General features: G+C 56.0%; 2 protein-coding genes across 2 annotated transcripts; one reads left to right on the top strand and one right to left on the bottom strand.

The window, feature by feature from the left end:
- The first annotated feature begins 6,571 nt into the window (after positions 1-6,571).
- AANAT (aralkylamine N-acetyltransferase) lies at positions 6,572-7,758 on the top strand. Its single transcript, XM_003786101.1, has 3 exons — positions 6,572-6,740; positions 6,935-7,089; positions 7,434-7,758. The coding sequence occupies exons 1-3, from the start codon at positions 6,578-6,580 to the stop codon at positions 7,737-7,739; spliced, it is 624 nt and encodes a 207-aa protein (XP_003786149.1). The 5' UTR covers positions 6,572-6,577; the 3' UTR covers positions 7,740-7,758.
- Positions 7,759-8,653: 895 nt separating this feature from the next.
- RHBDF2 (rhomboid 5 homolog 2) lies at positions 8,654-18,456 on the bottom strand. The gene is made up of 17 exons (XM_003786100.3): positions 17,973-18,456; positions 16,730-16,857; positions 16,074-16,269; positions 15,786-15,989; positions 14,701-14,829; positions 14,231-14,349; positions 13,919-14,113; positions 12,852-12,963; positions 12,538-12,612; positions 12,200-12,361; positions 11,781-11,890; positions 11,632-11,695; positions 11,440-11,534; positions 11,162-11,237; positions 10,891-10,991; positions 10,567-10,720; positions 8,654-9,889 (listed from the first exon to the last, which is right to left on the bottom strand). Exons 1-17 carry the CDS (start codon positions 18,171-18,173, stop codon positions 9,470-9,472), a joined length of 2,541 nt encoding a protein of 846 aa, XP_003786148.2. The 5' UTR covers positions 18,174-18,456; the 3' UTR covers positions 8,654-9,469.
- Between the last annotated feature and the right edge of the window lie 1,552 nt (positions 18,457-20,008).

Here is a 20,008-nt window from a genome sequence, read left to right as displayed (position 1 = left end):
TGAGCTGTAATGCCACGGCACTCTACCCAGGGGGACAGCTTGAGGCTCTGTCTCAAAAAATAAAAAAATAAATAAAAAAAATAAAAAAACAGTTCATTTTTTGAAATCAAATGTCACTGGGAGTCCTGTACTTTTATTTGCTAAATGGCAACCCTACTCACAAAGTACATTTCCTGAGTCTACTCTGTTGGTCACATGGATTTGATTATAGCCCCCTGAGGGGAGGACACCCCAGAACGGGGAGGAGGCTGGGCGTTCTGAAATACCTCAGGATCATCTCAACACGGCTGGACTAGAAATGAATACATGTTGAAATTTTGGATGTTTCTTTTAATTTCACTTTAGGGAGTGCCCCTATCTTTGTACTCATCACCCTTTAGGCCCCCTACCCCTCTCACTTTCCTGGTCGGTGGTGTGTTGACCAGGGAAAAGTTCACAGCATAGGCCCGGCACAGTGGCTCATGCCTGTAATCCTAGCACTCTGGGAGGCCGAGGCAGGTGAATTGCTTGAGCTCACAAATTCAAGATGAGCCTGAGCAAGAGTGAGACACCATCTCTAAAAATAGCTGAGCTTTGTATCAGGAGTCTGTAGTTCTAGCTACTTGGGAGACTGAAGCAAAAGGATTGCTTGAGTCCAAGAGTTTGAGGTTGCTGTGAGCTATTATGCCACAGCACTCTACCGAGGGTGACTAAGTGAGACTCTGTCTCCAAAAAAAAAAAAAGAGAAAGCGAGGTGTGGCCAGCAGTTTCCAGAGCCCTGTACCCCAGGTGCCCACAGGGGACAATACCATTCCCTGCAGCACCCTGTGTCCTTATAGCAGCTTCCTCTGTCACTCTCAAGGGTGGTCCAGTTGGAGGGTTCATCATATGCACCCCTGGGGTGCTTCTAACTGGAGGTGTTGAAGTGATGAGAACTGAGTGGGCCCGTCAGATTGGCCCATTGACCACTCTGGTAGGAGCTGTTTAGGGCAGGTGAGAGGAAAGCCTGCCGACCTCAGTGTGAAGGCGGGCAAGGGGGTAAGGCATGGAGAACAAAGATCTCAGCGGCTACCTGCATATCAGGACTCCAGACCAAGGATGGCGTTCTTCTCCCCCACTCTGAGTCTGGGCGGGGCCTTAAGTTGCTCCTCTAAACAGCTACAGCCAGGTGGAGCAGGTGCAGGAGACAAACGCCACTGCTGGCAATGGATGGTATCCCAAGGGGACTGCAGGGTGCTTTAAGACTCATCTGTGGAATTTCCTTTCTTTCCAGGGGTCCCTCTTGGGGCCCACATTGTCCCCCACCTTGGTCATGGCTGGGTTCTGTGGTGTACCCTCACTTTTGCTGCTCTTGGTCTATCTCACACAGCAAGGCTCTGCTGAAAACTCTACCGGAAGAAAGTTGCCTGGGTGAAAAAGCTGTGTGCACACATGGGCTGGCCCCGTGTGTTGGCCATGGCACTGTTTCCACTGGGAAGACAAACAGGATGCAAATTCATGGCCAAAAGGCTCTTGGAGAATGTGAACTTGGAGCAGTGGTTCTCAGCACTGGCTAAGCTGCTTATCACCTGGAGATCTTGCAACCGCCGTGAGATGCTACCCCAGAACTTTAAAATCAGAATCTCTGGGGATGACTCAGGTGTTGGAATTTTTAGAAACTCCCAGGTGATTCCAATGTGCAGTCAGGAATGAGTGCCTCTGGTTTGAAGCAGAGAGACCTGGACAGGCCATAGTAATGGTAACCATGATAACATGTGGCACCATGTACATTGTAGGGCTTGGAGGCCACAGGGCTCAGCCCTGCCCATGGCCCAGCACCCCTGCCTCTCTCCTGAACCATGATGTGGCTTCCTCACTGCCATTTCCCCAAGCTGCACTGATCACGCCCTTTCTCAGACCTCACAAATACAGGACGCCTGGTAAAATTCAACTTTTGGATAATTCTTCAGTCTAAGTGTGCTCCAAATAGTGCAGGAATATACTTCTACTTAAAAAAACAGTTCAGGCTCGGCGCCTGTAGCTCAACCGGCTAAGGCGCCAGCCATGTACACCTAAGGTGGCGGGTTCGAATCCCCAGCCCGGACCTGCCAAACAACAATGACGGCTGCAACCAAAAAATAGCCGGGCGTTGTGGCGGGCGCCTGTGGTCCCAGCTACTTGGGAGGCGGAGGCAGGAGACTCGCTTGAGCCCAGGAGTTGGAGGTTGCTGTGAGCTGTAATGCCACGGCACTCTACCCAGGGGGACAGCTTGAGGCTCTGTCTCAAAAAATAAAAAAATAAATAAAAAAAATAAAAAAACAGTTCATTTTTTGAAATCAAATGTCACTGGGAGTCCTGTACTTTTATTTGCTAAATGGCAACCCTACTCACAAAGTACATTTCCTGAGTCTACTCTGTTGGTCACATGGATTTGATTATAGCCCCCTGAGGGGAGGACACCCCAGAACGGGGAGGAGGCTGGGCGTTCTGAAATACCTCAGGATCATCTCAACACGGCTGGACTAGAAATGAATACATGTTGAAATTTTGGATGTTTCTTTTAATTTCACTTTAGGGAGTGCCCCTATCTTTGTACTCATCACCCTTTAGGCCCCCTACCCCTCTCACTTTCCTGGTCGGTGGTGTGTTGACCAGGGAAAAGTTCACAGCATAGGCCCGGCACAGTGGCTCATGCCTGTAATCCTAGCACTCTGGGAGGCCGAGGCAGGTGAATTGCTTGAGCTCACAAATTCAAGATGAGCCTGAGCAAGAGTGAGACACCATCTCTAAAAATAGCTGAGCTTTGTATCAGGAGTCTGTAGTTCTAGCTACTTGGGAGACTGAAGCAAAAGGATTGCTTGAGTCCAAGAGTTTGAGGTTGCTGTGAGCTATTATGCCACAGCACTCTACCGAGGGTGACTAAGTGAGACTCTGTCTCCAAAAAAAAAAAAAAGTTCCTAGCATCCTCCTCCCCTCCCGTCCCCTGTAGGGGGTTGAACCCCCAGCTTAAGCAAGTTTAATATACTGCTTCATCTTGTTTTCTGAGGGTCCACGTGTCTAGAGGTGTTTTCAGAAAGAACAGAGACATGGCTAGGTCAATGAAGGTCCTACCTGTCTTATACAGCTCCAAGGGATTGTGATTGACCTTCAGTGGCTGCAGTGAAGCCACAGAGTCTGTGGGGGAACAGAGGTGGTCTTTTGGGGGGCACTGGAAGTTGAAGGTGGGGAAGCCCAGCTGAGATCCTGGACATGTTCCCCCCACCAGGCCCAATGGCCAAGCCTGAGGAGGACTTCTGATCAGTCCCAAGAGGTCTGTCCCCTGAAGGGGAAGAATGCGAAGCTGCCTGGGGCAGGCCAGTGAGGATGAGAAGCTGCCTGGACCGGTGAGGCAGCATGGGGTTGTGGTGCCTCAGACAGTAGAGCCCCTCCCTGGTGAGGTGAGGCCCTGGGTTGTGGTGGGCCTCAGACAATAGAGAAGGGCCACGGGAGAAGGGGACCTCACAGACAGGGGAAAGAGTGAGTGTGATGGTGGGCAGAGGAGCCCTGGGGACCTTGGGAGCCCTTGCTGTGTGAGGTGCAGGCACTGGCAGGGCAGGGAGGTGTGCAGTGGAGGGACAGGCAGGTGCTGGCAAGAGCTGAGAGGCTCAGGACTGGGAGTGAGATGGAGGGGAGGGGAGCCAGGGCAGTCTGGAGAGGGGAGACCTGGATCCAGAGAGAAAGCTGGCACCAGGTGCTGACAGGGCCCTGGGGCAGCCAAGGTCAATGGCAGTCAGTGAGCTTGTGATTGAGATGTTGGGTAGAGCAATCTCCTAAATATTTAGGTAAACTTGAACATATATACAGAAAAGTGCACGAATTGGCAGCTTAGAGAATTCCCTCTACCTTCTCAAAGTAAGCATTCAGTTTGAGAAGTGAATGTTACATCACCAGCACCCCAAAAACCCCGGGAGCCACTATCTTGATACTAACACGTAGGTCAGAATCCAATCCATGGACCCCCCCAGTACCACTCTCATTTTGGGCTTATTTCCTCCAGCATTGTGCTGGTGAGTCATCCCTGATGCCCCGTGTCACTGGGGTTAGTTTGTTCTCTCTCTCTCTTTTTTTTTTTTTTGGTAGAGACAGAGTCTCACTTTATCACTCTCCGTAGAGTGCTATGGCATCACAGCTCACAGCAACTTCCAACTTCTGGGCTTAGGCAATTCTCTTGCCTCAGCCTCCCAAGTAGCTGGGACTACAGGTGCCTGCCACAACGTTGTGGTTTGGCTGGGGCTGGGCTTGACCTCGCCACCCCTGGTATGTGGGGCTGGCGCCTTCCCGAATGAGCCACAGGCACCACTGGTTGGTTTGTTATCATTGCTGTATGATTTTCCACTTTGTGTCTAGACCATAATCCTTCCTACAGCTGATGGTCATTCGAGTTGTTTCCAGTTTGGGAACATTATGAAAAATGCTTCTGGGAACACTTCTGCTCTTTCATCGTTAATCTGGGTATGCAAAATACAGATTGGCATCCCAGGGTGAGGTTACATCCAGACTCTGGGCACTGCCGAAGTCTTCCTGGGTGGTGGCTGCATTAAGTACCTCAAGGTGATGTCAGGCTGTGGGGACAGGAAGGGAGGAGGCATGTGTCTCTAAGGACCTTCTGCTTGTTCAGCTTGGTTTCTGCAGTAGATGGATGAGCTGCAGAGAGAGGATGATGAGTTTTGGCTCCCACCTCTGAACTGGGGTATTTTCCCTGGAAGAGGGGCATTTGGGGGAACCACAATTTGATTATATCCACAATGGAGAAGGTCATTGACAAGGAGGGTGGGACAAAGAGTATTATCCAATGATCAACGGCTTGCCACTGTCTATACAGCGACGTCTGAGTGTTGCTGCCACACCCCACACCTCTGCAGACCACTAGGATCTGGGCTCCAGCTGCATGGCCTGGGGCCAGATTTGGACATTTCTTCCCAAGGCTGATGCCTTTCGATGTTGTAGACCTTGACTTGAGGACACTGTCTGAAAATATTAGAGGGCATGAACGGGCCCCTCAACCAACACAGAGACAGTGTGTGATAGGAGGCCAGCTTGGGTTTGCCTCTCCCACCTCATGCACCTGCTGGGTGGCTGTGAGCAGGTTATTTAAACTGTCTGAGCCTCAGTTGCTTTCTCTATAGCATGGCGTTAACACTCAGCTGGCATGGTGGTTGTGTGGATCAAAGAGACACCTACCCAGGGTTCAGCATGTGGCAAGCACTGTAAGTGGTCCCTCTCACAAGCTGCCAGGACAGGAAGGAGCCTCAGAAGGGCCAACCCTGCCCAAGCCTCCGAGGCACAGAGGGGGAATTGCTGGTGATCAGCCAGTCGGTGACAGAGCAGGGATTAGAGCCGGAGTCCCGAGGCTTAGCCCTTTGCTCTCTTCATCATGCCCTGGGGCCTCAGTCAGCCGCTGGTAATCCCCTCTGCATCCAGTGCACCAGCACTGACGTTTGCCCTGAGCAGGGCAGGGACAGGGCAGGAAACTGGCATCATCCTGCCTGGTGTGAAGCGGGAGGCGGGGTGGTGGGGGATTAGAAATCTCTGAGAAAAATATCACATGCTGCCCGGGTAACACCTGCTACAGCAGCTTCACAGCTGGGAACCCTGGATTTTTCTGGTCCCTGTGCCTGCAGACGGACCCCCAGGGTGGCTGGTTCTGTGGAGGAAAGGTAAGTGAGATCCCTGCCTCTGGCTCTCAGCCTGCAGGGATAGGAGCTACTCTGCTTGGAGCTCTAGACATGGGGAGAAATGTGGAAACCGTGGGGCATCTGTGGAGATGGAAGGAGGGGTGGTCTCCTCTGAGAACTGTAAATCTGTGGGGTGTCATGAAGAGAGACAAGGGTGCCCACAGGGACACGTCTGATGAGCCGTGCCCACAGGGCGAGGGGTGTCTTGTGCACCATTTGTGTCTGCTCCTTCTCCCCCCACCCAACCTGCTGTAGCCCCTGACTCCCTCTAACTTCCTCCTCCCTGCTGAATCCTGGGCGGGGGGGGGGCAGTCTGAGGGCATCTAGGTAAGTGTGGAGGTTCCCTAAGGGCCCACTTTGGTTAAGGAGCTTTTTTGCAGGATTGAGGGTTGAAGGTTCCTAAAAAGCTCCCAGCTATACTATCTTACACCCAAAGGACATGAAGTCTCCCACTGAGCAGATAAAATGAACCACATGGGATGGCAGTGGGGGGCCCAGGGGCCTGCCCACTGCACAATTGCTTTAGAAGTGGTCCATGGAGGCTTGTATCCTCCTTCTCCTTCTTCTGTGGGCAGCAGTGTTGGGGTGCCCTGCCCAAGACCCCACTGTCTCTGGGCTCAGCTGCACCCAAGACAGTGCGGACAGTCTGGAGATTTTCAGGGCTGCTCTATGCATCTTTCCAGCTTCAAAGGAAAAATGAGGAGAGAGGCCACCATTCGCAGTCCCCAGCACTTGGGGAATGTGCTTATCGCTTTAGGGGCTGGCCCCACCCTGGTTCCTGCTGTAGGAGGCAGACGCAGGACCTGGGTGGCCTCCAGGGAGAAGAGGACCACACTCCGCCCCTCGCTTCTCCCCAGCAGGTGCCTCCTCTTCACTCCTGCAGTCAGGTCACCCCAGCGGCCAGGATGTCCACCCAGAGCATCCACCCTCTGAAACCCGAGGCCTTGCATCTGCCAGCTGGGATCCCAGAGTCACCAAGCTGCCAGAGGCGCCACACGCTCCCCGCCAGTGAGTTCCGCTGCCTCACCCCAGAGGATGCCGTCAGTGTGTTTGAGATCGAGCGCGAAGGTGAGCAGCTTGCACAGGAGCCAGAGAATGCTCTACCCCGGTCCAGCTACCCTGTGGGGGAGGAGACTGCCTGTCCTTGAGGGTGGGTCCCAGAATGTGTGTGTGTGTTCAAGGGGCGGGGATGGGGGGACAGCTAAGTGGACACTCAGGTGCAGGGACCAGAGTCACCCCTCTCCCATGTGCCTTCCCCTCAGCCTTCATCTCTGTCTCGGGCCTCTGCCCCCTGTACCTGGATGAGATCCGGCACTTTCTGACCCTGTGTCCAGAGCTGTCCCTGGGCTGGTTTGAGGAGGGCCGGCTTGTGGCCTTCATCATTGGTTCACTTTGGGACAAGGAGAGACTCACTCAGGTGAGGATGGGTGTGGCTGTGGCACCCAGCTCTAGGAAGGTTCTGAAGAGAGGGGTCAGCTAGACAGTGGGGAAGGGAGTAGGGGCAGGGGTGATTTCTTCCTCCAAACCAGACAGGAGAGTCCAGGCCACAGGTCCCCTGCCAGGGCAAGATGCCCACCCCTCCCATATCTTCAGGAAGTTTTCTCCACAGGGCTGGGGGTATAGCTCCCAATTTGGGCCCTCCTTGGGTAAGAAGAAGGCCCTGACTGGAGGTGCTCAGGGGATAGATACCTGCTGTTAACCTGGGACAGGTGGTTTGGGGGAGCACATGTCAGTAGAGGTGACCTGGACTCTTGTCCCCAGGAGTCGCTGACACTGCACAGGCCCGGGGGCTGCACAGCCCACCTGCATGTGCTGGCTGTGCACCGCACCTTCCGGCAGCAGGGTAGGGGCTCTGTGCTGCTGTGGCGCTACCTGCACCACCTGGGCAGCCAGCTGGCCGTGCGCCGGGCTGCACTCATGTGCGAGGATGCACTGGTGCCCTTTTATGAGAAGCTTGGCTTCCATGCTGTGGGTCCATGTGCTGTCACTGTGGGCCCCCTCACTTTCACGGAGCTCCAGTGCTCCCTGCGGGGCCAGGCCTTCCTGCGCAGGAACAGTGGTTGCTGAGCCAGGCGGCCCACCTGGCCTTGGGAAATGCGGGCAACAGCCCTACCCTGGGCCCACGCTGGCATGGCTGAGCATGAGGGAGACTGGCCATGGGTGAGCGGGCAGGGGAGGGATAAATAAAGCCCAGCCCCAGCAACTCAGAGAGAAGCAGTGTGTCCTGTCTGTCCTTGCGAGGCCTCTACTCCTGTATTCCAAGTTCTGTGACCGAGACCCAGCTGGGCTGGTACGCAGGACACCGGGAGGCCTGCTTGGGTCCCTGCATCATTTCCTCACCAGGCAAGTATGCAGGAAGCTCAGAGGCAAGGTTGCACGCACACAGGAGACTGAGGACCCTGATTGGGGGACAGCAGGGAGCAGGACAGGGGAGAGGCAGACCTAAACATGGTGGCAGCCTCAGGCCAGGGAAGTAAGGGCAGGGGCCACGGTCTTGCCCATCTCTGGATATCTGTAGTGACTCACCTATGTCCCCAGGCCCACCCTTTCCTCCTACTGCCCCACACTGGCTCCTCTGCCCACAGCAATAAAGTGGGTAAACCTGCTGCCTCCCTGGTTGCTCCCTACTGTGCTGTGGAGGGTTGTGAGTGAGGCTCAGGAGCGGGGAGGACTTGGCTCTGGCCAGCGTGATGGACAGGTGCCGAGCCTGCTCCCCGGCACTGTCTCTGCCAGGGCCCAGTCAGTCTCTTTCCTGCCTGAGAGCCAAGGTGAGAATGGGGACCCCTTAAGGTCTTCTCCATGACTCCAAGCTGGTTTCTGTCCCCAACTAAAATCCCTCAGAAGCCCCACGAGTTTTCCACTGTTCCCAAACTACTGCCTTTGAGCATCCCATGGGTGACTCCTCACCTTCTAGCTTCATTCTACCTGAGGTCTCCAGTTAAGACAATACTTCCATAAAGAATATCATTTAATATGCCTGAGACGCCATCCATACAAAGTTAGCATTACTTTTTAAAAATTAGGACCATAATATAGACTGGTAAAAAAATGGGCCTGACTGAGCCTTGAGCACCTTGGGGCACAAGTCCTCAAGGTGGCTCAGCCCCACCCCACTGCGCAGAGTGAGTCAGAGGAGGCCCTCACCAAAGCCAGCCTGTGAGGCAGAGCGCTGGTGCCGAAGGGAGTGCTGGGGGCAGGCTGGGGGCGACAGCCTCTGGTTGCGAAAAATAAGCAAAGGCTCTTTGGCATCCATCTAGCTATGCCTCCTTATGTGTTCTCTGCCCCCAGACTGTGGCCAAAGCCTCTCCCACAGATGATCTGGAGGTCCTATGGGTGGCCTCCCAGGGCAGAGGGACAAAGAGAAAAAGGAAGGGGTCGCGGTGGGCATCCAGCCCTGGGCACAGCTGATGAGCAGCTTTGCTCCTGGCAGGGCACACTCCAGTAATAGTAAGGCACCAGCAGGGGCCGCAGTGAGGACCCCTGGAAGAAAAGAAACCTGCCCCTAGGACGCGAGCCCAGTAGGAGAATGGGGAGGAAGTCAGGTCTTAGAACGAGGCTCAGAGAAGCAGGTGCTCTGGGTGTCTTCAAGCTTGGGCCAAGGAACCCGCCTTGATCTTCATCTCACATGGAGTCAACCTTGCCTAGCAGAGGGGACACCTGGGCCCAGAGCCTGGGCACCCACCTATAGTCCTCTGGTGTGTGGGGTGGGGTGCTCTGCAGGCAGGCATCCATTGCAGGCACAGACCCCATGTTGTCAGTGCTCTTGGGGAGGCAGTGGGCTTGGCTCTAGTCAGTGGTCAGTGCAGCACCTGGTCCAGCTCATACTTCTCACAGAAGCGGCTGGTGAAGGGGAAGCAGGTGAGGAACTCGACCCAGGGCCAGTTAATCGGGTAGATGTAGAGCCAGAGCACCAGGGAGGCGAAGAGGCCAGCAAAGGCCAGCAGAGACACCAGGATGAGGACTCGCTTGCGGTACTTGTCACTGGTACCAAAGGTGATGTAGGGCAGGAAGGCGAAGGCCAGCAGCAGCCCACTGAGGAAGCCAAAGATATGGGCGATGTTGTCGATCCAGGGCAGGAGGCCGCAGATGAACAGGAAGAGCACGATGGCCGAAAGGTTGAAGAAGGCTTTCCAGGGCCGCTCCAGCAGCTGCCAGCTCTGGAAGAGCTCCACGAAGAGGCAGGCGAGGAGGCCAAATTGCGAGCCGGCTGGGCCCACCTGGGGCAGGAGGGGAACAAGGCACCTCTGGGTATCCGGCAGGGGAGCTGGGCCCAGGTCACCCATCTATGAGCTCTCCTGGTTGGGGTGGGGGCCCTGAAGCTGAGGGGTCAGGGGTCAGCTGGAACTGCTGGACCAAAGCTCAGCAAACTCAGAGTGCCAACTGTGCCCATCCTTCTAGCAAATGCTGGTGTGGGTTCAATGTAATAAGCATCCAGACCACGCCTGCCTTGCAGTACACAGTTCAGTGGGACACTGAACAAGCTGACAAAGAGTCAGGTTGAATCAAGGGACTGCCACTTCCACAGGTCAAGAAGGGCTGCACATGGGCCATTTCCAGCCACTGGAAGGGGGGCAGAGTTATGAAGAGATAAGGCAGAGAAAACAGTGATCTGGGAAGGTCCATGTGTCTGGAAGTGACCCTGGGTATGGAGGGGTCAGGGACCTTTGGTGACTCAATAGTGTCACTATTCCCTATCTCCAGGATTAAGGGATTGGCCAATAAATCCAGCTTAGCTGACCACCTGCTGTTAACCTGGTACAGGAGGGGCCCTGTGTCTCTCCGGCAGACCCAACTGGGTAGGGCAGGAGCCAGAGGGCTGGCTGACCCCATACACAAGGTTTCAGGCCAGGAAGGGTCCCATCCCATCCTGCCCACTTCATCCTTGAGTCCCTACCTCTGCCCGGTATGGGAGGAAGATGGCACTGGCAAGGTTGCCGGTGATACCACTGAGGATAAAGATGATGGAGATACGGTGCCAGCCAGCCAGCTTCTCCAGGTCACGCAGGATAGTCATTTGAAAGACCACAGACACAAAGCAGTGCACCACTCTGGGGGCAAGGGACACACCAGGAGTTGGCCTTCCTGCAGCCACCTGCTGAACACTTCAGGAGCAGTGGGGCCTGGCTGGAGGCCCTGGCCCAGGGGCCCTTCCTCTGGAGGGTCCAGGTGGGTGGCTGTCACAGGGGACTGGGGTGAGGGGCAGCAGGAATCCTCTTACCCAGCATGTAGGAACAGAGATAGCCAAAGTCTGTAGAACTGGTCTGGGACCTCAGGATTGAGGAAGGGCAGCAGCCCACACACTTCGTCCAAGCAGTGCACCTGGGGTGGAGGTGGGGGACACATGACAGGCAGTGCCCAGGGAATCTGAGCTGGGAGCCCCAATGTGGGAGGGAATGTGTGAACCCCCACCCCAGTGGACTGCCATGCTCAGCTTCTTCTGCTTGGGCCCAAAGCCCCCTTTCCCACCCAAAGTGCCCACCAGGCCTCACCTGGGAGCAGAGTGTTGCTTCCTCATGAAAATAGCCGTGCATGAACTCACAGTATTCCCGGGTAGTGATCTCACAGCTAGGGGATGGTGAGGCCGGGGGTGGGGGTCAGGGCCCTGAGGAACCCCTTCCACCTCACCCAGAGACCCTGGCCACAACAGGCATTGCTGGCAGGAAGGGGGTGCTCTTCTGCAAAGACCTCAGCTCTGGATAGTTATCAGAGGGCATCTGCTGAGGCGGGGTGTGGGGGCAGGGGCCCGCAGGTGCCCAGGCTGGCTCACCTGCCCTTGGTCCCGATGCAGCAGGGGCGGCCCTTGATCTTGCAGTCCATGTGCAAGAAGCCCGTGTGGTTGCTTCTGGCCTGCTCCGTGCAGATCTGCAAGGAGGGGCACCGTCGGGGGAGGGTCCGTGTGGGAGGTGGCCCGGGTCCCTGACCTTCCCAGACCATTCTCTGCCAGGGGGCATGCAATCACCGGCCACTTGGTGATGTCATCCGGCCAGATGTGTGCACCACTGGAGGCTGGCTCCTCACAGGTCCTGGAGGCCGAGGTCAGATTAGGCTGTGGCTTAGGTAGCCTGGCTGTGGGACACCCTGAAACCCAGGGGCAGCTCCAGGCTGTACCTGGGGTCCTGGTGGCACACGGCCCCCGATGTGCGCTTCTGGCCCAGATCGGACTTGTCCATGGGGGGCCCGGTATCATCCTGCCACTTAACAAAAGTGGCCAAAGTCTCCTGGAGGTTGGAGGAGAGCTAGTCACATGGGGCATGGTCATTCCTATTAGAGCGGGCAGGAGTCCCTCTGAGATGGGGCTTTTCCCATTGCCTCAGATCTTAGGCCCATCTCCGGACCCCCAACCCATCTGATAATCCTGAAATCAGTTTTCACTTCTCCAGACCAGAGGTGGTCAGCCGCCATTCTGCATAGTGGGGAGTAGGGGCTCAATGCAGATGGGGTAGGGAGGTGTACTGTGGCCACTGCCCTGGATAGTCCCCTCCCCTGGGCCAGGAACAAGACTGGAAGGGGCTGGAGGCTGTCCCCACCGAGCAGTCCTGCCGCTGGGTCTGGATGCAGCCCGAGTAGTCGTTCTGGACACAGCAGCCTGAGTCCTTTTCCAAGTCTTGCTCCCGCAGCACCAGCTGCTCAATCTGCTGGTCCTTCCGGATGCAGGGTGAGAACTTGGCTCCCAGGTGGATCAGGTCAATCTGGGGCCGGGCAAGGCAGGGAGGAGAGTGAGCTTGGCCCCAGACCTGGGAGGGGCCTGGCACTCTATCTCTGCTCTGCTGAGGGGGCTACCAGGTAGGCAAGCAGCCCACCTGCCCAGCTGGGGTGGCAGGGCACAGGGTTCCTGGCTCAGATGTCCCCCAGCCCTGGCCCTTACCGAGCTGGGGCCGATCCAGAAGTTCTCCTGCTGGATGTACTTCACGCTCTCATATACGCCTTTGTTCCTCAGCACCTGTCATGGAAGCAGTGCAAGGGAGGGCATCAGAGCAGTGGGGTCCCTGGGCATGGCGTCTGGGGGTGAGGGATGTGATGGCTGTCCCCTGTGTGGAACCCCCAGGAAGGGGCCCAGCTACAGTGAGACCCAAGCACCCTCCCACTTGGGCCAGATTGTTGCAGTGGGAGGGATCCAGTGCCCACAATGCTGAAGACTCCTGGAGGAGGCTGGAACACCCAGGGTGCTGGCCTACTTACCAGCTGGGTGGTGACATGCTGGGCAAAGCCCACGGGGGCAATGCCATAGGTGCAAATCACCAGTAGTGTGATGATGATATGGACGAAAGTCAGCCAGTAGGTGAAGTAGGGCCTGGGACAGAGGTGTCGGTCAGCCACACTCAACTCATATCACGACCCTCAGTCCTGCCACACCTGGCCCTGTCGCATCAGGCTCACCTGGCTCCCTTTTTTTTTTTTTGGCTGGGGCTGGGTTTGAACCCACCACCTCCGACATAAGGGGCTGGTGCCATACCCTTTTGAGCCACAGGCGCTGCCCTGGCCCCTTGTTCTTTATTTCTATTTCCCTCTAACCCATCCTGCATGAGAACAATTTCTAAGATGCCCATCCAAGTGTCTCTGTTCTGGCTTGAAATCTTTTGGTAGCTTTCTACAGCCCTTAGGATAAGTTCCCAAATCTGTCCCCTCCCTCAGGATGCAAAGCCTTGCTATGCCTGCCCATTCTCCAGCCTCTTTGCAATTCCTGGAATAGTTCATACTTTCTGCAGCCCCAGGACCTTTACACATGACAAGCTCCTCATTCTGACTGCACCATCATCCTGACCCTCCCCACCAGCTGTTCATCCTGACTCTTATCCTCCTCCAGGACACCTGCTACACACATTGGGCCACTGCCAATCCTATACTCTGCAAGAGTTGCCCCTCCCAATTGTCTGGCTTCCCAAGGTTTCTGTGCATGGCCTTCCCCTGAACCCCCAGCCCTAACTTCTCTCTGACCTATCCTGCCCTCCCTGCTCCATCTTCCTGGGGATCCACTGCAGGGCCTGGGTATGGGGGTGTTCAATGAATGTTTGTTGACTGGATGCCATCTGGGAGTGGGTTCAGGATGTAGGCCCATTCAGTGGGGGGTAGGGGGGTGGTGGTGGAAGAGAGTCAGCACGCACCCAAGGGCTCTTACTGGGTCCCATGCATGCTCCCCAAAGTCAGAGTGCACCTTCAAGCTTGTCACTACACTTCTGAGATGCACTCCACAGGAGATGCTCATGAAATGCTTGCTGGCTGATTGTGGGGTGCCCGGGGGGCCTCACCGGTGGCTGTCGAAGCTCTCCAGCTGGTGCTGCACCGTGCTGCTGATGCTGCGGCGGTAGCTGCGGTTTAGCCAGTTGCCCACTACGCCCAGGCCGTAGTGCCGCTTCTTGCGGTCAAAAGCAAAGTGCTTCACCTTAGAGGCAATGCGCTTGCCGCGCCTAGTCGTGGGCACTGGGGCTCGGCCATAATCCTTCCTGGTGGGGATGGTGGGTGGCTCTCAGCCAGGGACTCAGAGGGAGTTGGAGCCAGGGTAGGATGTGGGGACACCCCCAGGACACCCCACACCTACTCAGCTCTGCCCCAGTACTCACAGGGGGACTTGCACCCCGTCAGGGGAGATGGGAGAGGCTGAGCGAGGGATCCCTCGGAAGTAGCTGGCAGAGAGTGGAGGAGACTCAAATACGTCATCAGGCATGGAGCTCATTTCTTCCTGGGGTGGGAATACAGGAAGACAGTATAAGGAATCACTGTCTCAAATACTGACTCCAACCTTAGTCCAGGAGCAAGACAAGGCTGGACAGAAAGGCTCTTCAGGATGGAGGAGGCAGCTACATGCCCGTCAGTTCCGATGGTGACTTTCCCAGTTGATACGCTGTACCCTATCCCAGGACCTCATTCTGCCTGACAGAAATATCAGGGCCTAGTAGCTTTACACAGGGCTACAGCTCCCCCCACCAATGGGGCTCTTGGCAGAGCACAATCAAGACCAAGGTCACTTCTCCCAGCTACCTGGCCACCCCCCCGCCACTGCTGTCCCTGAGGGCTCACTCCCCATGCTTGCCTTACTAAAAAACGAGGAGTCAAATGTGTCTGCCCCATCGACTGCATCCTCCTCCAGGAAGCTGGGGTAGGCAAAGCTGCGTTTGATCACCCGGCACCGCTGTCCAGTGACATCCAGCACTGAGCGTCCCTGTGCACCAGGCAGAGACACAGGCATCAGCACCAGGGCCCAGCCGCTGGGCACCCTCATCCACTTGGGGACAGGGCTTTGGGGACAAAAGGAGCTCCTGAGAGTACAAGGGTGGGGAACGGGACACCTGCTTCTTTTGACCCCGAGCATGCCACCCTCACCCTGGCTTGGAGTTATCTCCTCCCTGGAGACTTCCTGCCCTCTGGCTTGGGCACCTGTCCCCCCAACCCGCAAGAAATCCACATTCTATGTATCTTATACTCTTACTCCTGAGGCTTGGGCCACATCCCCCCAGTCCTACTTCTTGGCCCCTTTCTGATCCCACCTCCTACCCCTCCTCCATAACCACCCCTCACTAAAACCACATCAAAGCTCCTGGTGCTCCCTCAAAGTACCTCACTTCCTCCTACCTCCAGGCCTCTGCACAGGCCATTCTCTCTACTGAGGATGCTGCTCCCTTGCTTCCTGCCCTGCTGAATGTTGCCTTATTTTTCTGGGCTCAGTGGCTGAGTTCAGTGGCTTCCCTGACACCAGTCCCTCTTTTGAACTGACTATCCTGAATGGTGACACCCACCCCTCACCCTGGGCTGGGAGCTCGGCCAGGGCAGTGACTCTAGCTCTGCACCCCCATGCCCAGCACCTAACAGGGGCTCAGTAAACATGGACGGGGATGACGAGTGCATGCCTCACTCTCTGCTTCCCCAGCTCAGGAGTCAGTGCAGAAACCAGCTTCCAAAACAAGGCAGGCAGTGGGGTGTGCTAAGGAGGGAACTGGGGCTGGAAGGATGCAGGTCTGGCTGCTGGGCTTCAGGACCCCTCTCTCTGCCCCAAGGTCCTAGCAAACCCACTGTCCTTGGCACCGAAGGCAAACTGTAGGGTAAGCTTTGGGGGATGTTATGAGGAGTGGGAGGGAGGGCAGTGGAGGGGTGGAGGCAGTCTGAAGAAGGGACCCTCACTTTGAGGAGGGCAGCAGCAGCTTGAAAGCTCATGTGGGCCACAGACATCCTCTTGCGACGTGGCAGGTGGGAGTAGCCAGAGCGGACGCTTGTGAAGGAGGTGAGGGACAGGACCCCCGGGGTCAGCGGCGGGTGCGGGGGGTGGGGCCGGTCCACCTCGTCAGGGTGGCGGAACGCCCGGCCCCGAGCCAGAGGGTCCACAATCTGGAAAGTGGGGAGGTGGTGAGTGGAACTGATCAGGCCCCTGGGGGAAGCCGCCCCTGCCCCTCCTCCACCCATGGAGCCCACCTTGGGCATCTTGCAGGGTTTGGGGGACTCAGTGCCCTGGAAGGAAGGCACCTCCTGGCTGAGCAGCTCCAGGTCCCTCTGGCAGGAGGCCTTCAGGCGGCCGTAGCGCACACTGCAGTGGTGCAGGCTGCGGCGCTGCCAGTGCTGCCGCTTCCCCTCCCAGTCGTCACTGACCCCGAACCACTGGGCTGTGCCCCTGTGGGGAATGGGGGGAGACAGGGGCAGTGGGCACAGGGCAGTGGGCACTTTGTGCAGTGGAGGAAGCGTGAGGGGTGACCGTATGGTGGGGGGCGGGGAGCAGATCAGGCTGTCCTCCAGCCTCCTGGTTGGGGTCAATAACTACATGGGTGGGATCAGAGTGAGAAGACACTGGATTGGGAGGGTTCCTGGGCCCCCCTGCAGGGCAGTGGTCCACGTCCAGGTCTTTGATCCCTCTCAGCCTCCACATGGTGATTTCCTGCAAAGCCTCAGTTTCCCCATCTAGGCCATGATAGATATGGAGATCTGCAGGGCATTGCAGCTCATTAATGACTGGCACTCCTCCCATTAATGACTACTCCTCCCAAAGAGGAGACGTAAGGACCAGGCCTAGCGAACGTCCAGGCACCAAGAACCTGCAGACTACTGGGGGTGGCCAGGCGGGGCAGGGCACTCACTTGCGGATGCTCTGGGATAGGGAGGCCTGGCGGCGGAAGCCAGGGTGCTTCTCAGAGCTGCTCTCCTGCCATCGTGTCCGTGGCTCCTGGAGGCTGATACTCTTCAAGTAGGCTGGGTTCTTGGGCCTCTGCGGGGAGCAGGAGGGAGAACACCTTGTGCCGTGTTGAGCCCGGGACCCGGGCTGGCTCTTCTTTAGCTTCCCAATGTGAAAACCCTGAGGACAAACCTCGACCCCTCATCTGTTTATTTATTTATTTATTTTGAGATAGATTCTCACTCTGTTGCCCTGGATAGAGTGATATGACATCATGGCTCACAGCAACCTCAAACTCTTGGGCTTCAGTATCCTCTTCCCTTAGCCTCCTAAGTAGCTGGGACTACAGATGTGCGCCATTGCGCCTGGCTAGTTGGGTTCTTTTCTCTTTTTTTTTAGTAGGGACAGGATTTGACTCTTGCTTAGGCTGGTCTCAAACTCCTGAGCTCAAGCAATCCACCTGTTTCAGCCCCCCAGAGTGCTGGGATTATAGGTGTGAGCCACCCTGCCTAGCCTCAACCCTGATTTATAGCCCTGAGATGTTTTCATTCTGAACTTAAGAATCACCATTTTCCCATGGTTTTCAGCCAAAGCCCAACATACATTTCCCCAGCTCCTCATCCAGTGCCTCTAGCTGCATGTGATGTCCCGCCCGCCACTGTGCACTGCAGAGCTCTGGGGGTGAGCTGGTGGCACGAATACCGCTCCCCTTTATGCCCAGGCTGTGTGGGAGGGCCACACTGTCAGGAGCCTGTTTTCAATGAGCTCTTTATGGGGCAACAGTACAGACTGTTGGAAATGTTGATGAATTTTCATGCTCCCAGAGGAACGGGGCATGCAAAGGCGGGCTGCTAGTGTTGGAGAGACACTGTCCCCATTCACCTGCGTCACATATAGCCCCACCCCTCAAGAAGGGAGACCTGAGTTGAGCCTGAGAGATGTGATGGAAACAGCCAGGGCCCAGGTTCACCAGCAAGACCTTCCTCGGGGTCACCACTTCCTATGTCCCCTTGGCCCTCATGAGATGAACCCCTACATTCAGGGCCTTACTCCCTATGGTATTTTGGGCCCGAGAAGGAGAGGGTGAGGCCTGAGTCTGGGCTGCACAACAGCTGAGGCTCAGGCAGAAGGAGACTCTCTGGGAAGTAAAACTGTCTGAAAGGAGTCCTGTGTGTACATCTGTGACCTGTGGTGGGGCACCCCCTTACCTCAGGCAGCATGCTGGCCTGCTCGCCAGGGGCCTGGGTCTCTTTCTCAGGTGGCGGGATGGTAATGGATAGGTTGGGTGGCTTCCGGCTCTGCAGGCGGCTGCTGGACACGGAGGAGAGGCTCCCGCCATTCTTGTCCGCAGAGGCCATGGTAGGCAGAAAGCAGGACTGGATGGAGACAGGGAGAGGAGCTGAGGGCATGGGGAGCGGGCAGGACCCTGGGAGGTGGGGACCCCGGCGCCAGGGCAGGCAGCCAAGAACAAGAACCAACCTGCTCAAAGTGGGTTCAAACCTACCTCAGGGGACCAGATCCAGACCAAACGTGGCGTGAGTGGAATATTGTTAGGTCTATTTTTGACCATCATTTGCATTCTGGACCAGGAGGGGCCTGGGCAGTTTTCAACTCTCCACCTCTTTCCATTTCTGGTCTCTTTGCTCCAAGAGAACCAAACCATCAAAGGAACATGAAGATGAAAGATTTGGCCCTGGGGTGATCTTGGCTGCCTGGTCCCTGGTCAGGGTGGGCCAAGGGGCCATGGGGCAGCTTCCTCTGGACAAAGGACCCTCCCTGTGTTCCTGGGGCAGAGCTTAGGGGAGGACAAAGAGAAGGCTCCAGGACAACTTGGTACACTAAGCCACTGACCAGGTGTCCATGGCTTCGCTGGGCAGGTACCTACTGTGGCTCCCAGGGCCAGCTGTGCAGGGAGCGGGTAGTTCTCAGAGGGGTCCCGGAGCCAAACAGCAGGAAGTGGCCGCCCAGCCCAACCCTCAGAGAGACTCAATCTACCATGCTGTGCCTGTCCCCAGGGCCACCCAGTTCACTTCTCAAAGACAAGTGAAACTGCCATCTGTCTGGTACATTTTTCTTTTCACAGTGGGAAAATAGGTTATTCTAACAATAAAAGTGACATACGTTCATTTGTAGACGGAAAAAAAAAAAGACTTGGAGATTCATAAAGCAGAAAGTGAAGTGAGAGCATGGCCTGCCTGTGCCCCCATCCTCTGGGGGTATCTCTCCATACCTAGAAACGACACCTGAAAGTTTTACACATACTCAGACCTTTTCATCTGCAGGGTGGACATCTTTCTCTGTCAACACATCCGGATGGCCCTCCTCTATTCTTTCAATGACTACAAAGTGTTCGTTGAGTGGAACATACCAAAGAACACACCAGTTCTAGAAGCAGAGTGGCTGGGTTGAAGGGTAAATACATGCCAAATTTCAATGCATCTTGCCAAATACCCCACAAAGAGGAGCTGGCTATTTACCCCAGCTGGGGCTCTTCTGTGTGTGTGCTGCCATCCCCCAGTTCCCCTCTGTGCCCACCAGAATTAACACTCTCTGCCTGTTTCATTTTCTTCATCACTCGCTCTGCCCCATGGCCTTTTCTTGTTGAACCAGCAACTATTTCCTCTCCCCCATGTCCCAAGGTTCTCAGGGGAGATTTAGTTTTTTTCCTCCCCTTGTACAAGGTCAGGGACTCCATGCCCATCTCCTGACGTGGGTCCTGACCCTGGGTGTGCACAGACTGGGGAGGCTCAACTGGGTGCCTTTCAGCCAAGGGTATGTGTGGGGCTAAAAAGTGGGCCATGCAGCAGGCAGGGCAGTAGCCGCCCTAATTCTGAGTCTATCCTGCCTCTACCAGCGCCACCACCCTCTCCCCTCAGGACCATACCAGTCTCCTAGTTTCTCTACCTGCTACCTGTCGGACTCCCCCAATATTGACTTCTCTGCACAGCAGCTGGGGTCGGCTTCCAAAAGCACAAGTCACATCATGTTGTGCCCTACCTAACACCACCTGTTCTCTCTTAAAGTCCAAACTTCTGACCGGGCTCCCAGGCCTTCTCCCATCTCTTCCTGCTCTCTTGCTTCTCCTGACCAGGCTGCCCCATGCCCCTCATCGTCTCAAACTTGCTGAGCTCTGCCAGGAGGTAATGGTGGGGTTTCCTGGTCGAAAACACTGGCTGGACCCTCTCATGGTCTTATACTTGCTGTCGGGGGAGAGTCAGCCAAGCCCGTGCCCCTACGATGCAGG

The sequence above is a fragment of the Otolemur garnettii genome, unplaced genomic scaffold, assembly GCF_000181295.1.
Source record: "Otolemur garnettii isolate 467f Iridium unplaced genomic scaffold, OtoGar3 scaffold00018, whole genome shotgun sequence".
In the NCBI taxonomy this organism is placed as follows: Eukaryota; Metazoa; Chordata; class Mammalia; order Primates; family Galagidae; genus Otolemur; species Otolemur garnettii.
This window is presented reverse-complemented; position numbering and strand designations above follow the sequence as displayed.